Source organism: Macaca nemestrina, chromosome 5 (genome assembly GCF_043159975.1).
Source record: "Macaca nemestrina isolate mMacNem1 chromosome 5, mMacNem.hap1, whole genome shotgun sequence".
Taxonomy (NCBI): Eukaryota; Metazoa; Chordata; class Mammalia; order Primates; family Cercopithecidae; genus Macaca; species Macaca nemestrina.
In genome coordinates this window covers 66,176,944-66,193,800 of record NC_092129.1, presented here as the reverse complement: position 1 = coordinate 66,193,800, position 16,857 = coordinate 66,176,944, and the positions used below count along the sequence as shown (strand labels likewise).

Genomic DNA, 16,857 nt, shown 5'->3' with positions numbered 1-16,857 from the left:
CTAGAATTCCTCAGATTGCTTAGAAATGTGACATAATTTGGTGACCTAAGCTAGTAATATAAAAGTAAGATAATTTTTATTTTGTACTATGAATTAAAAATAATGCTTGAAGAACTGGGGAATTAAAGGTTGAAAATGCTACTCCTACTGCCATCTCAAATTTACTGAGCATCTACTCTGAGCCAGACACTGCATGACACAAGTTCCCTACTTGATTTCAGTCACAACCATTCTTGGGCTAGGCATTGTTTTTCTCTCCATTTAATACATGACACTGAAGCTTCTAGGGGTTGCCCAAGGTAATGCAGTGGTGAAAATGGAATTTGTGCCCAGGTAGTCTAATTAAAGAACCTGTGATTGTAACTACCTCAATGTACTGTCTTCCTTAGACTCTGAAATACAGCTCAAGAACAATTGGTAGAAGGGAAAGCTATCAGTGTAAGATTAAGTTCTTTCCTAAATATTCAGAGTGTGAATATATTCCAAAATAGACTGAAGTGCTACATGCTGTGGAGATCATACAATCGGGTGTAGGGTTATGACAACAAAAATCCTGACCTAGATTGACCATCACTAGCCTGTATGTGAGGTGCCTGTGGGTATAGTACAAGTAATCATAAAGGATTTCTGAACCTCTCTGAAGCCCTAGACAAATATCTTCCACGTCAAGTTACCTCTTCATGCATTCTAGGTTTCTGGATTTTTGAGCAAGGAGAAAATGACTTTTGATTGAAAAATTTAAAAAAGAGTTATCACTACTAATTGGGTGCTCAAATATAAAAACAACCTTAAAATTGTTTCTTCAGACAAATTCAAAATGTCCTCAAGGGCCCGCCTAGGAACTAGATGTGTGAAGTAACCTAGTGTAAAGCATCAAGGAAAGGCAGGCCTGTGTGTCAAAAAGAAAAATGTGAATTTCCTGTAAAGACTTTTAAATTCAGCTTTTTAAGAGCACAGTGTGGTGTAAGGGGACCAATTGGGGATCCCTACTTTACAGCATATGTCTCTGAGCTCTATCATGACTTCCTAGGTCCCCCATTGCAAAATGCACCTCTTTACTCCTCCATATGAATTGGTCCACAAGGCGGACTTAGTATTATTTATTTAAATAAAAAGGTTTGTCAATTTTAGTTATGTATATCTACCTGGAAGACTCAAGGAGGCAAATTATATCTTTCTCTAGGACAAAGTGGTAGTAGACTCTGAGGCATTAAGAAAAATTAACATTGGGACAGGCGCGGTGGTTCACGTTTGTAATCTCAGCACTTTGGGAGGCCAAGGCTAACACGGAGACTACCCTGGCTAACACGGTGAAACCCCATCTCTACTAAAAATAAAAAAAATTAACTGGGCATGGTGGCGGGCGCCTGGAGTCCCAGCTACTCGGGAGGCTCAGGGAGAATGAGGTGAACCCAGAAGGTGGAGTTTGCAGTGAGCCGAGATCGCACCACTGCACTCAAGCCTGGGCAACAGAGTGAGACTCCGTCTCAAAATAAATAAATAAATAAATAAATAAATAAAAATAAATAAAAATTAATATTGGTATTGCATTCCTTAAGGAATAGTTGTAGTTGCAAAGCTGCTAGCTTTCTTACCAAAACCCTGAAGGTGGGCAGGTTCCTTCAAAATTTATAATCTTATAGTAAGAAACCAAAGGCTATTGGAGCTACATTCCTGTATGGTTCCCTCTGGTGGCAAAAATTAGGAATTTGCCATTGTACAATGAATATATGCAAATTCATGTGTGTAGAATAGCTATAAAAATAAAATAACATTCACACTTGCTTTATCTAGGGCTTTTTGTTCAAATATCTGTTTGAGAGTCATACCTCATGAGCATGTTTAGAAAATGACTCTGCACTTGATAACATGGCCGCAGTTCTTTCTTCCAGATCGCCAAGTTTCTGTCCTCTTTCATCTAGTGCCAACCTGGCTCGTGCTAATTCACCGACAACTCCAGAGGCTGCCCCTTTCACACCTTCAATGCCACCAGGGCCAGGAATATGCTGTGCAAGGCTCCTTGAAGCCTTTCCTGAGGACGATTCTCCAACTGAACACATTTGATAAATGAAAGTGTAACTTAAAACATGAAAATTTTACTAATATAAAATCCTACTACATGATAGCATTAAAATACAATTTTTGGATTGAGTGGTAATATAATTGAAATAAAATTATAAAGTGAAATACGCTTAATACATGCTTTCTTTTGTTGGTTTAATATTGGTTTAATAATTTTTAGATACTTTTTCAAACATGAAAAAACACAATGTACATTAAATACTCTATACTAGTTCATACAGCAGGACTTATGCAAAAAAGGAGCTGGTAAATATTTAATGAAACACATAATAGGTATATTGATACCAATTTATATAATGGCAAAAACTGCTCTTTTGTATGCAAAAAATGAAAGATAAAGATATTTAGCTTCAAATATACAGATTTAAATTTAAATACACAGATTTGATTATGTTTATTTACTCCACACTTCCTCTTACTTAAAAATATACTATGCTTAGGCTCAGAAGTAAAGATAATTAAATAATTTATTTAGTAGTCTATTTCAGTCTCCAAAAATTATAGGCATGCTATATTCTTTTCTTTTTCTCCATTTATCTTGTCACTTACCAAATGGATCACATTATTCCTTCAAAAGATCTTGGGATTCACTCTTTTCTTTCCTTTTGCTATCCAGATTTTTTTTAACCTAACACTTAGATCACTGTAAAAGTCTTAAATTCTTTAAAGGCTAACCCCAAGTTTCCTGGTTCCTCAGCTTACATTTCTTTCTTTCCTTTTTCTTTAAATATAACTCATATACCACATTTGCTCCTTTAAAGTGAATACATTGGTGATTTTTACTTTATTCGCAAGGCTGTGAATCACCATCACCACTAATGAATTCCAGAGCATCTCATCACTGCAAAAGAAGCTCCAGGCCTGTTAGCAGCCACTTTCCATTCCCACTCTTTGCAGTTCTTGGCAATCACTAATCTACTCTCTGTCTCTATAAATTTGCCTATTCTGAGTATTTCATTTAAATGGATTCATACAATAGGTGGCCTTTTGAGCTGGCTTCTTTCACTGAGAGTAATGTCAAAGGTTATTGATGCTGTATCATGCATCAGTACTTCATCCCTTATTATGGCTGAATAACATATCATTTTATGGATAAAGTATATTTTGCTTATTCATTCATCAGCTGATGGACATCTGGGTTGTTTCTACTTTTTGGCTATTATGAATAAAGCTACTATGAACAGTTATACAAATATTTGGGTAAATGCATGTTTTCAATTTTCTTGGGTATATGCCTAGGCATAGGATAGCTGGGTGATGTGATAACTGTTATGTTTAGTTTTTTAAGGAACCATCAGAGTTTACCAAAGAGGGTGCATCATTTTACATTTTGACCAATAATATATGAGGGTTCCAATATCTCCACATTCTTGCCAACATTTGTTATTGTGAATCTTTTTGATGACATCCATCCTAGTAAGTGTGAAGTGGTATCACATTGTGGATTTGACTTGCATTTCCCTAATGACAAATGATGTTGAAGATCTTTTCATGCATTCATTTGTCATTTGTATATTTTCTTTGGATAAATATCTATTGAGGTTGATATGGTTTGGCTGTGTCCCCACCCAAATCTCATTTTGAATTGTAGCTCCCATAATCCCCATGTGTCATGGGAAAGACCCAGTGGGAGGTAACTGAATCATGGGGGCAGGTTTTCCCATGCTGTTCTCATGAGAGTAAGTCTCACAAGATCAGGTCTTATGCTTTTATAAAGGGCAGCTCCCCTGCACATGCTCTCTTGCCTGCTGCCATGTAAGATGTGCCTTTGCTCCTCCTTGGCCTTCCACCATGTTTGTGAGGCCTCACCAGCCATATGGAACTGTGAGTTTATTAAATGTCTTTTTCTTTATAAATTACTTAGTCTTGGGTATGTCTTTATTAGTAGCATCAGAATAGACTATTACACAGATCCACCTAAAAATTGATCTATTTGTCTTCTTATCATTGAGTTTTAAGAGTTCTTAATATATTCTGGACACTAGACCTAATCTGATAACAGGTATGTGATTTGCAGATAATTCATCGCATTCTTTGGATCATCTTTTCACTTTCTTGATAGTATTCTTTGAAGCACAAAGTTTTAAATTTTGATAAATTCCAATCAATATTTTTTTTTCCTTTGGTTGCTTGTGATTTAGGTGTCATATCTTAGAAACCACTGCCTAATCCATGGTTATGCAAATTTATACCTGTTTTCTTCTAAGACTTACAGTTTTAGCTCTTATATTGAGATCTTTGAGCCATTTTGAGTTAATTTTTGTGTGTGGCGTGAAGCTGGGGCCCAACATCGTTTTTTTTTTTTTTTTTTTTTTTTGCAGGTGACTATGTAGTTATTCCAACATTACTTATTGAAAAGACCATTCTTTGGCCACATAATTTTCTTGGCATCCTTTTAAAAAATCAATTGACCATAAATGTATGAGCTTATTTCTGGACTCTCAACTTTATTTATCTTTATGGCAGTACCACACTGTCTTGATGACTATAGCTTTGTAGTAACTTTTGAAAATAGAATGTTTTAGTCCCTCCAGCATTTTTCTTTTTCAATATTTGTATGTGTGTGTGTGTGTGTGTGTGGCTATTTTGAATTCTTTGAATTTTCATTTGAATTTTAAGAACAGCTTATTGCTTTCTGAAAAAAAAAGTTATGATTTTTATAGGAATTGTGCTAAATGTGTAGATCAATTTGTGGATACTGCCATCTTAACAATGTTAAGTCTTCTAATTCATGAACGTGAGATGTTGGTCCACTGACTTACATCTTGGTTTCTCAAAATGATATTTTGAAGTTTTTACTGCATATGTCTTATACTTCTTTGGTTAAATTATTTCTAACTGGTTTATCTTTTTGATACTACTATAAATGAAACTGTTAATTTCATTTATGAATTAGTCATTGCTTGTGTATAGAAATGCAATTCATTTTCTATATTGATCTTGTATCCTGCAACCTTGCTGAAACTGTTTATTAGCTATAATTATTTTTGTGTAGATTCCTTAGGATTTTCTATAGATAAGATTACATCTGCAAATAGAGACAGTTTTACTTCTTCCATTCCAATTTGCATGCCTCTTACTTGCTTTTCTTGCCCAATTTCCCTGGGTAGAGCCTCCTTTCCTATGTAAAATAGAAGTGGTAAGAGCTCTTTGAATATGCATATAAAACTTATAATTAGCTATACATTTTTGGAAGGATTTTGATTAGAACTGCATTAACTGTATATGTGTATATATACATACACACATCAGTTTTGAGATAATTAGATATACATTTTTGGAAGGATTTTGATTAGAACTGCATTAACTGTATATGTGTATATATACATACACACACCAGTTTTGAGAGCATTGGTATCTTTTATTGAATCTTCCATTCCATGAACATGGTATACTCATTCATTTGTTTGAATCTTTAACTTCTCTCAACAAAGTTAAACATTTTCTAATTTTCTATTTTTCCCATGGAGATTCTGAACATGTTCTGTTAAGATTTATTTCTAAGTACTGAATTAAAAGAAACACTATGGGTGATAGGCAGAGTAATGTCTCCCTTCCCCCACAGATGGCTACATTCTAATCCCTGGAACCTGTGATTATGCCATGCAGATATGACTAAGGACCCAGACATAGAGTTCATCTTGCATTATCTAGGTGAGCCTAACCTAATCACATGGGTCCTTAAAAGCAAAGAGGTTTTTTTTTTTTTTTCTGTTGTGGGCAGAAAGAGATGTGGCTTTCAGAAAAATAGAGATATGCAAGGTTGTTGGCCTTGAATACTGACAATGGGACCAGAAGCCAAGGAAAGTGGATGGTCTCTAGAAGCTAAAAAAGGCAAGGAAATGCATTCTCCCCTGAAACCTCAAACAAGAAACACAGCCCTGGGAACACCCATAAGACCTGTGTTGATTTCTAACCTATGGAATTGTAAGATAATACATTTGGGTTCTTTTAAGCTAGTAATTTTGTGGTAATTTGTTATAGCAGCAACAGAAAACTAATACAAAGAGTAATTTTAAACATTTCATCTTTTATGATTGTTAATATAAATTAAATTTTATTTTTGTATATGATTACATCTAGTAAGTTTGGTAACCTCTGTTATTTCTAACAATTTAGCTATAGATTCTTTTGGTTCTTCTAAATATGTCATCATATCAATCATTTGCAAATGACTGTTTTGTTTTCTGTTTTCTATTATAGTACTTCATTTTTTCTTCCCTTTCCACACCCTCTAGGGACTTGAAAAGAATGCTGAATGTATGTGTTAATAGTGGGCATTATGTGTCATTCCTAATTTCAAAGGGAAAGTTTTTAATATTTAATATTCCTACATTAAGAGTGACATTTGCAATTTAGTTTCTAGGAGTCTCTATCAGGAATTGCTACTGAAATTTTAAATGACAAATCAACTTTGAATTCCTGGTATAAACCAAACTTGGTCTTGGTATATTATCTTCATTACATATTATTTGCTATCTTAATATTTTATTTCAAATTTTCTATCTATAAATGATTTTTGCCTTTGTTTTTTCCTTTCTAATACTATTCTGGTTTTTGGTATCAAGGTTGTGTTAGCCTCATAAAATGAGCTGATGAGTGTACCTATTTTTTCCTATCTTTTGGAAGTTTGTGTGAGAGTTAAGTTATTTTTTCCCTAAATATTTGGGAGAAGTATTAGTGAAGTCCAATTTGTACCAGAAGTTTACTTGTAGAAAGGTTTAAAATGATGGTTTCAATGTCTGATAGTTATAGTACTATTAGGGTTTTTATCTTTTTGTCCATTTTCATTGTTGTAATTTATACAATTCCATTAAAAATAAAGTTACACGTTACATTCTCTTATTTTTAACTTCAGTGTCATTCCTTTTTTTTTTTTTTTTTTTTCCTAATAGCATCTTCTTATGCATTTCTTTTTTTGTGCTCGGTTTCACAAGAGGTTTATCATTTTTATTAGACTCTCAGAGAATCAACTTCGGCTTTTGTTATGCACTGAACAGTTGTGCCCCCTCCCCACCCAGTCATATGTTGAAATCCTTCCCTAACGTAATGTCAGAATGGGACCTCTGGGAGGTAATAAGGGTACTGTCATCATCAATGGGATTAAAGCCCTTAAAAAGAGGCCAGAGAGGTAGCTTGCTCTCTTTCCCCCAGGTGAGAATGCAGCCAGAAGGCTGTCTGCAAGCCAGGAATAGGGCCCCCAAACAACTCAATCCTGCTGGCACCTTGGTCTCAAACTTCCAACCTCCAGAGCTGTAAGAAATAAGCTTCTGTTGTTCAAAAGCCATCCAGTCTATGGTATGTTGACATAGCAGCCTTAACTAAGACAGCTTTGCTAATTTTTGTATTGCATTTTACTATTTCATTAATACCATAATCTTTTTTATTTGGTTTATTTTGCTGTTTTTCTAACTTTTTGAGATGAATGCTGAGTTCACTCATTTTCACGTTTTCTTTTTCAAATACTAATATGTATTTAAGATTAAAATTTTCACTCTTAATTATTACTTCAGTTACATACCAATGGTCATAAATTCATTGACACAAGGGTTATCCAAAGTATATTTCTTTGTTTTCAAACATGAGGATTTAAACTTTGTTATTGATTACAAGCATAATTGCACTGTGATCAAACTGTATACACTGAAGTTATTTTAATTCTGAGATTTATTAATTGTTTGTTATTAAATCTATATTTAGAACTTCTTACGATGATTGAGAAACTGTTTCTTCTATTAGTTATGTCAATATTTGTTTTTATATATTTTGAAGTCAAAATAGTAGGTGTATTCAAATGCCTTAATGTCTAATTTTTCTTATATTAATACAGTTATACCAGCTGATTCTTCATTTGTGTTTATGCTTTTCCATCTTTTAAAATTTCAACCTTTTTGTGACCTTATGTTTTATATGTGTCCCCATAAACAATGTACATTTCTTTCTATTTAATTAATTAATTAATGTATTTTTAGAGACAGGCTCTTGCCCTGTCACTCAGGCTGGGACAACAGTAGTGTGATCACGGCTCACTATAGCCTCAAACTCCTGGGCTCAAGTGATCCTCCTGCCTCAGCTTCATGAGTAAGTGGGTCTACAGGTGCATACCACCACTAAATTTTTAAATTTTTTGTAGAGACAGGGGCTTGTTATGTTGTCCAGGCTGGTCTCAAACTCCTGGTCTCAAGCAACCCTCCCGGCTAAGCTTTCCAAAGTGCCAGGATTGCAGGTATGAGCCTCGGCACCAGCTTTCTTTTCTTTTCAAATTTAGTCTAAAAATTTTTGTCTTTTAGCTGAAACATTTATTCTGCCTACATTTACTACCATTATTTATATTTAAGTTAAACCTACCATGCTTTAGGTACTATGTTTATCCCACCTGTTTTGTATTCTCTCTTTTTTTGCTTTGTTTTAGAATGACTGGATTTATCTGCTATTCATCTGGAAGTTATGTTCTATTTTTCTAAGTTTTACAGGTTATCCTATAAATTACATGCATCCTTAACTTATCAATACCAATGAACACTTTTTACAAGTTTCCCAAAAAATTCAAGAATCTCAGATCACCTTAAATCCATTTACTCTTTCTAAACTCCTTAATGTTATGACATATTTTTGGGCCATGTTGTTGTTTGTGTATGTGTGTATACATACATATGCCATACACCTTTATTTTGCAGTTTATAAAGATTATATTAATTATATTTATGCACATATCACTTTCATTCCAAATCACTGTGTGTCTCTGACATCCCATCCAAGATTATTTTCCTTTTATCTGATGTGTACCCTTTAGAACTCCCTTTAGTGTGACGGCGAGGTTTACTTAGGTTTACTTATTTGTCTAAAAATGTCTCATTCTTAAAGAATTTTTGTGTATAGAATTATGGATTAAATAGAATCAATATAATTTTCTGTCAATATACAGAGGATTATCTTACTATCTTTGGCTGTTGAGAAGTCATGTATCAGTCTCTATTTGTTAAAAAATATCTATAATTTTTCTCTAGCTACATTAAAGATTTTCTCTTGGTCTCTGGTGTACTATATTTTAATGAGATTAGCTAATTGAAAATTTTTAACAACATCACTGGAATTAGGCTTCTCGAATTTGTGGATCCCTATCATGTATCAATTCTAAAAAGTTTTCTGACTTATTTCATTCATATATATATATATATTCTTCTTTGCAGTCCTATTTCCTTCTTGAGAAGGTCTAAACATATGTTAGATCTTCTCATAGCAACTTCATTTTTTAATCCTCTCCTACATGTTTTATTTTGTTTGTTTCTTTGTCCTGTATTTTGGATGATTTCTCCTAACCTATCTTTAAGTTACGTAATTCTTTCTTCACTTTTGTCTAATTTGTAGTTAAGCCTATCTATTGGATTTTTAATTTTAGTTTTTGAATATTTCAGGTCTAGAATTTCATTCTGGGTTTTTTCACATCTACTGCTATTGACTTTTACAGTTTTCAGTTACCTGAAACAATGTTCAGGCATGATATTTATCCTCTTAAACACAATAACTACGAATAATTATTTTATAGTCTGTGTCTGAAAATTCCAACATGTGAAGTGCCTATCCTTCTGCCTTTTCTGTTTTATTAATCATGCTGTTGACTCCTAGTGTTCCTGGTTATCTGTGACTGGTTTCTGGTCATCTATGTTCCTGGTTATCTATGACTACATATTTGAAAAATTATTTGCAGAGATAATTCGAGGACTCGGAATACACTATATTCTTTTTGAGATCATTTTTTTCATTTGCTTCTGCCAGGAGCTAGGGACTCTAGCAGTCTGGAAAAATCTTAATTAACAATTAACACTGAAGATGTCACAGGCCACCCAGATATTTGAAGCTGAGCTTAAAGTCATGTGTGTGTACGTGGCAGGTGGACGTGGGCAGTTTATTCGCAGTTCACCCTTACTCTCATAGTCCTTTGGTGTCTTTGCAAATAGCAGGAGTTATTTCAGGGTCCCCACTCTTGCCAGGCTGGGGAGCCCATCTTGCTAGCCCTAGCACAGCTTAGTACCTCAGCCTCATTAGCAAAGCACTGCAGAGTCAAAGTGCCCCAAGTTGCCAGGCTCTCTGCTCTGGGCTTCTTTCCCCATGGATACTGTTCTTGAAAATTCCTTACTGTACGATTACTTCCTTGATGTTTTTAACAAATTTTAGAAATACGTTTTCTAAGTCTTATATAACTTTATAAATTTTCCTCAGTAAGAATTTTATTCCAAATTATCAGTCCCCACTGACTTAAGCAGTCTTCATTTTTAAAGCTGAAATAAAACTATAGAGCAATCTTCTGGGTAAGTTAAAAAAAAATTCATTGCACTGCTACTTACTGCTATTTAATGTTACAGTTTTTCTAATTAGTCAAACAAACATGAAACAACAATTCTAAATATTTTAGCAAAAAAGAAAAAAACTCAAAGGATAGATAATAGCTGCCGTTTATAAGAAAGGTCAAGCATTCACTGATTCATTAGTTCATTCAAGGACAAACTGTTTACTTGTATCAACTACGTGGAAGGTACTAAATGAACCAGAAGGTTTCTTTTATTACGAAGGTTAAATGAACTAGAATAGTTTTTAGAGGTTTTGAAAGATAGATTAAATGTTAAAGTAAAAACTTTTCAAAGTTAAGGTTATCAGTTAAAGAAAATCATAGCATTAAAACAACATCGCATTTAATGAAAATAAAGTAAGTACTTTCTAAATTATTTACTTAAAGTTGTGAATATTACTTTTTAGTATCGGAAGTTGTTCTGATTTTGGTTCCTTGAGTAAAATATTTCCCTGATTTGGGATAGAATAACAGAAAATAATTTTATGTATTTTGTTAAAACGTGGAAATAGTAATTGTGACAAAGAGAAAAAAGTGCACATAATTTACAGGTATAAAAAATTCGTATGGCTTGTTTCTGTTTTATAGATATATTATCTGAATTAAATAAATCAACTTACATAATTCTTCTCTGTCAAGAGACTGTGCACCACCTCCAAATAAGCCTTTAAAGAATCCCCTGTTTGGTGCTTCAGGTGTTTCTACAGGAGTGAAGAGTTCACCCAACATTTCCTTTAAAATTAAAACAAATTGTAACTGTTAAAATTTCAGGGAATCTGAACTATAATTAACAAAAGTATCACTGTAAACTCTTTTAACTTAAGCTTAGAACATTACCTGTTGAGATTCACTATTAATAAGCACACGTCCTATGATCGGATACAGAACATGCTGATTTATTCCAACACCAAGTTTCTAAAACTAAAATATGACTTATTTGCTGCTTGCCCCTTTCACTAGATCACTTTCTTTGTTTGCATTTGAGGCAAACAGTATTTTTGCTTAAGAGTGTCAGGAGATTCTAGTCTTTAAGATGACATTTTCATATAACTCGTATGAATTGATAATAGGATTAATAATTACATTAGAAAGACTTTTTTTTTTTTTTTGAGACAGTCTCACTCTGTCACTCAGGCTGGAGTGCAGTGGAACGATCTTGGCTCACTTGCAGCTTCTGCCTCTGGGGTTCAAGTGATTCTTGTGCCTCAGCCATTGAGTAGCTGGGATTGCAGGCACACGCCACCATGCCTGGGTAATTATTGTATTTTGTAGAGTCAGGTTTTGCGCCATGTTGGCCAGGCTGGTCTTGAACTCCTGGCCTCAAGTGATCCACTCGCCTTGGCCTCCCAAAGTGCTGTACAAGCATGAGCCAACATGCCCCGCCAGAAAGACTTTTTAATAGCAAGTATAAAAGTCCAGTGTAATAATGATGATATATAGTTTTGGAATTATAACCTTGAGCTGAGTCAGAAAATTTGTAATTTAGACACCAACTTTTTCTCTCATAAACACATGCTAGGAAGAGAATTATGCCAACATACACCTGAAATTTCAGAAATCTGGCAGAGAGATGGGAACTCTTCCTTGTACGTCATCAGATTTTTCTGAAATTACTGTCACTATTTTTCAGAGCACAGAAATGGTAAAAGTCAGAAGAAAAATAAGATTGCTGACATGTTACCGGTTTTGTTGACAATACATAAAGAGGAAAGAAGATTTTTCTAAGAAAAGGATGGTAGCGGCAGGGTGCGGTGGCTCACACATGTAATCCCAGCACGTTGGGAGGCCGAGGTGGGCGGATCACAAGGTCAGGAGTTCGAGACCAGCCTGACCAACATGGTGAAAGACTGTCTCTACTAAGCATACAAAAATAAGTAGGGCGTGGCAGCATGTGTCTGTAATCCCAGCTACTTAGGAGGCTGAGGCAGGAGAATCGCTTGAACCTGGGAGGCGGAGGTTGCAGTGTGCCAAGATTGCGCCACTGCACTCCAGCATGGGCAGAAAAGGATGGTAGCAACATTTATATAGGAGTTCTGCTATACTCTGGTATTATTACATCATTATAGTTGGAATAAAAGTATGTATTTTTCATGGTTTTTTCCTTAGGGCTGGGCTAAGAAGGCTGGTAAAGGATGTTTAGGTTTTCTTTTAGACATATCCATATTAATGTTATCCCTCCACCCAGATTGCAAATGGGAGGAGATAACTATTAACACTACACAACAGTTTTATTTATAAGGCTGAAGTGGACTGAAGTCCTCACGTTTTTATTTTCTTTCCTCTGGATTTCTATAAAGTGTAGTAAACCTAGAATAAAACACTTTCTGAATTCAATAAATCAAACTTGTTAAAACCCACTATAGAATATACTGATATCTATTATTATATTGAAATTTATATTAAACTCTATAACAAAGGAAATTTTAGGCATATTTTAAATCTTTTAAAAACTGTATTTCACAGATGCTAATTTAAACTATATGTATTAAATCGTTATAATGCAAAAAAAATCAATAACAGCAACATAGCTATCATTTGGGTGTCTCATGCTTAATCAAAAGAAGAATATGACATAAAAACAGTGATAGTTTAAAGGCATGCTTTTAAAAAAATTTTACCTCATTTTAGAATTATGGTTTGTACTTCTTATTTGGTGTTTAATGAGCTTACAATTTTACAAAGGTAAAGTAAGAAATATAAAAACACTAGATTAAACTCATTATATTCTCTGAAGTAGAATGATTACAAACTTTGGAACCAGATGGATCTGGATTTGATTCTCAATTTCTGCCTTTTACTAGCAGAAGACTCTTAGTCAAATTAGTCTGTCAAAGAAATGGCTTCTTCAACTTTAAAAGGGGGAGATAATGATAACTGCCTCTCAGGAATATTATTAGCATTAAAGATAATGAGCATATAAAGTGCCAGGAGTAGACATCAATAGTATATGTACAGAAGTAGAAAGATCACATAGAGATGAAACCAATTAGAAAATACCCAAGTCATTTATCCACAGGTTAATATTATGAACAGACATCTTTAAAGGGAGTTGAAAATTCAGTGTTTCTTAGAGTCTAGATTATCTGCAGTCTTAGTATAAAGGTTTTGGGAAGTACATAAAATAATATGTATAGGTATTTTTTTCACTTCTATTTAAATAAGGATTTTGATTATAAGTAAATCTACTATTCAGAATGATTCATGTTAATGCTAGTAAATGTTGGTGAAATCTAAAACAGATTTGTAATTTCTGTGATCTTGCTACATCTATTCATAGTAGACAGGATTTCTGAAACAAGACATTGGACTTAATTACTCTTCTAAAATATAAATATTCAGAAATAAATATACTTGTCCGATTTTAGACTCTTGCATATCATTTGTTTTGCATGTGAGCTAACAAGGTTAGAATGGTATTATTTAGGACTAATTTCATGAATGGGTCAATGTATGGGCTTTCGTTATCCACACATTGAATGCCACTACAAAGTCCTGTATAGTGCATCAAATAATCACTGATTTTAATCATTTTAAGAAAACTTTATATTGTAAGAGTATTGAGTCTGAAAAAATAAATATCTCCAGGATAAGCACACAGCAATAAACTTCATACTGAACCTACACAATATATATGAGAAGCTAAGCAGTTCAACTGACATCAGTTGTTTACAGTGATTACTTGGGGTTTTGTTAATAAATTATAATCCTGAGGTGCTTACCAAAGTAAAGTTACTTACTTAGTTGCTTTAAACTGAATTAATTGGTATGTTCCAACTCTATGATTACAGTAAATTTTGGTTAGGGTTCACAAATGAATATAAATAGTCCATTTGAAAAAAATAGTTTATTGTAAATTATCTTTGTGTTTTTCACTATGGTATAGTTAAAAATAATGCTGTAAAAAGAAATTTAAGTATTTCAATCTATAAACATACCATTGACTAATTGCCCGTCAAAGACAATTAAAAGTCCTGAATCCATAATCTTTTAAACAGCTTTACTGAAGTATAATTGACATACAAAAACTGGCAGATATTGGACATGTACAATTTGGTGAGTTTCGATATATGCATATATGCATGAAACCACCACCACAATCAACACTGTGAATATATCCATCACTCCCAGGTTTTCTTCTGCTCCTTTGTAAGACCTTCTCTAATTCCTTCTTTACCCCCCATATCCAAGTTACTGCTGATCTGCTTTCTATCACTATTATTTCTTGAGTTTTTATATAAATAGAACAACATGTACTCTTTTTCTTGGCTCCTTTCATTAAGCATAATTATTCTGAGATTCATTGACGCTGCTGATTGTATCGTTCACTCCTTTGTATTGCTGACTAGAATTCTACTGTATGATAAAATGCAATTTGTTTTTCCATTCATCTGTTGAGGACATTTGGGTGGTTTCCAGTTTTTGGCTATTACAAATAAAGCGGTTATGAATATACATTTCCTTTTAATAATAACAAAAAAACTATGAATAAAATGGCTGGGTCCTTGGCTCATGAATGTTAACTTTAAAAAAAAACCTCCTAAACTGTTTTCCAAAGTGGTTACACTTTTTTACGTTCCCATCAGCATTGTATGGAGTTCTAGATCGTCTATATCCTTGCCAAAACTTGGCATGGTATTCTTTTTAATTTCAACCACTCTCATAGGTGTTTAATGGTATCTCACTGTGGTTTTAATGTGCAGTTCTCTAATGATAAATAATGTTGAGCATATTTTCATGGTGAGCTTTCTTTTTGAATATTCTGGCTATGTTTTTATTGAGTTGTTTCTCATCCTTCTTCTGAGTTTTAAGGGTCATTCACATATTTTAAAGACAAGTCCTTTATTAGATATATGTTTTGCCCAGATTTTCTTCCCATCTATAAGCTGTCTTTTCATTTTCTTTTTTTTTTTTTTTTTTTTTTTTTGAGACGGAGTCTTGCTGTGCCCCAGGCTGGAGTGCAGTGGCGCGATCTCGGCTCACTGCAAGCTCCGCCCTGCCGGTTTCACGCCATTCTCCTGCCTCAGCCTCCCAAGTAGCTGGGACTACAGGCGCCCGCCACCTCACCCGGCTAATTTTCTTGTATTTTTAGTAGAGACGGGGTTTCACCGGGTTAGCCAGGATGGTCTCGATCTCCTGACCTCGTGATCCGCCCATCTCGGCCTCCCAAAGTGCTGGGATTACAGGCTTGAGCCACCGCGCCCGGCCTGTCTTTTCATTTTCAAAAGCGTCTTTTGAAGAGCAGAAAGTTTAAGTTTTGTTGAAGTTATCAATTTGTTCTTTTATGGATGGTGCTTTTGGTGTCATAGCTAAGAAATCTTTTCCTAAAATAAGGTAAGAGATGTTTTCTTACATCTCTTTCTAGAAGTCTTGTAATTTTGGGGTTTCCATGTAGGTCCATAATACATTTTCAATAAATTTTGGTTTATGGTGTGAAGAGTGGATCAAAGCTTATTTTTTTTGCATTTTAATATCCAATAGTTCCAGCATTACTCGTTGAAAGGGCAATTCTTTCTCCACTGCATTGCCTTGTGCCTTCTTTAAAAAAATCAGTTGTCCATGTATATGTTTATTTCTGGATATTCTATTCTGATCCATTCATCTTGATGCCAAAAATACCATTCTCTACTGATTACTGCAGCTTTATAATAATTCTTGAAATAAGGTTGTGTTAGGCCTTCCATTTTTTTCAGAGCTGTTTGGTGTATTTTAGTTCTCTTGCATTTATGTATGAATTTTAGGATAAACTTGTCAATTCCTACAAAAATTTCTAAAAAAATTTTTTAATTTTTAAAAATTTCTTTTATTAATATTTTATAGTTTTTCAGTGTAGAGATCTTTCATTTTCTGTTAGATTTATCCCAAAGTATTTCATAGTTTTGTTATTATAGATGGTATGGTTTTTAAAATATCAATTTCCAAATGTTCACTACTAACATATAGAAATAAAATTATTTTTATATATTTATCTCATATCCTACACCCTTGCTAAACATACTGAGTAATTCTAGTAACCTTTATGGTAGATTTTATTAGATTTCCTATACTGATGATCATGTCATTGTGAATAAAGACAGTCCTTTTCCTTTTCTTTTCCTTGCCTGAGTGCACCGGTTAAAACCTTAATTACAATACTGAATGTAAGTGGTGAGAGTGAACATTCTTCTGTAATTGCTGATTTCAGGAAGAAAGAATTAGTATTTCATTCACTAATATTATCTGAGATGTGGGTTTTTCTTACATGTTAAGTTTTCTTCTATTCCTTGTTTGTAGAGATTTTTAAAAATCAGGAATATTTGTTAGATTTTGCCACCTGCTCTTTTTCTTTTTTTAAGCTTTTTAATAAGATGGATCACAGTGACTGATTTTCAAATGTTAGGTCAATCCTACTTTCCCGGGATAGGTCTCACCTGGTCATAATGTATTATCCC

At 33.8% G+C, this 16,857-nt stretch overlaps 1 protein-coding gene across 3 annotated transcripts in view; it reads right to left on the bottom strand.

Moving 5' to 3' along the window:
• Positions 1–16,857, bottom strand: part of LOC105488989 (syntaxin binding protein 5) — a 196,167-nt gene that overhangs the window by 9,991 nt on the left and 169,319 nt on the right. For all 3 annotated transcript variants that reach the window (XR_011623431.1, XM_011753536.3, XM_011753538.3), the window contains 2 exons: positions 11,050–11,161; positions 1,830–2,050 (listed from right to left, as the gene is read on the bottom strand). Coding sequence is in view for 2 of the 3 variants with exons in the window: in XM_011753536.3 (XP_011751838.1) it covers positions 1,830–2,050; positions 11,050–11,161 (333 nt within the window). In the remaining variant the exon portion in view is untranslated. The remainder of the gene's footprint in view (positions 1–1,829; positions 2,051–11,049; positions 11,162–16,857) is intronic.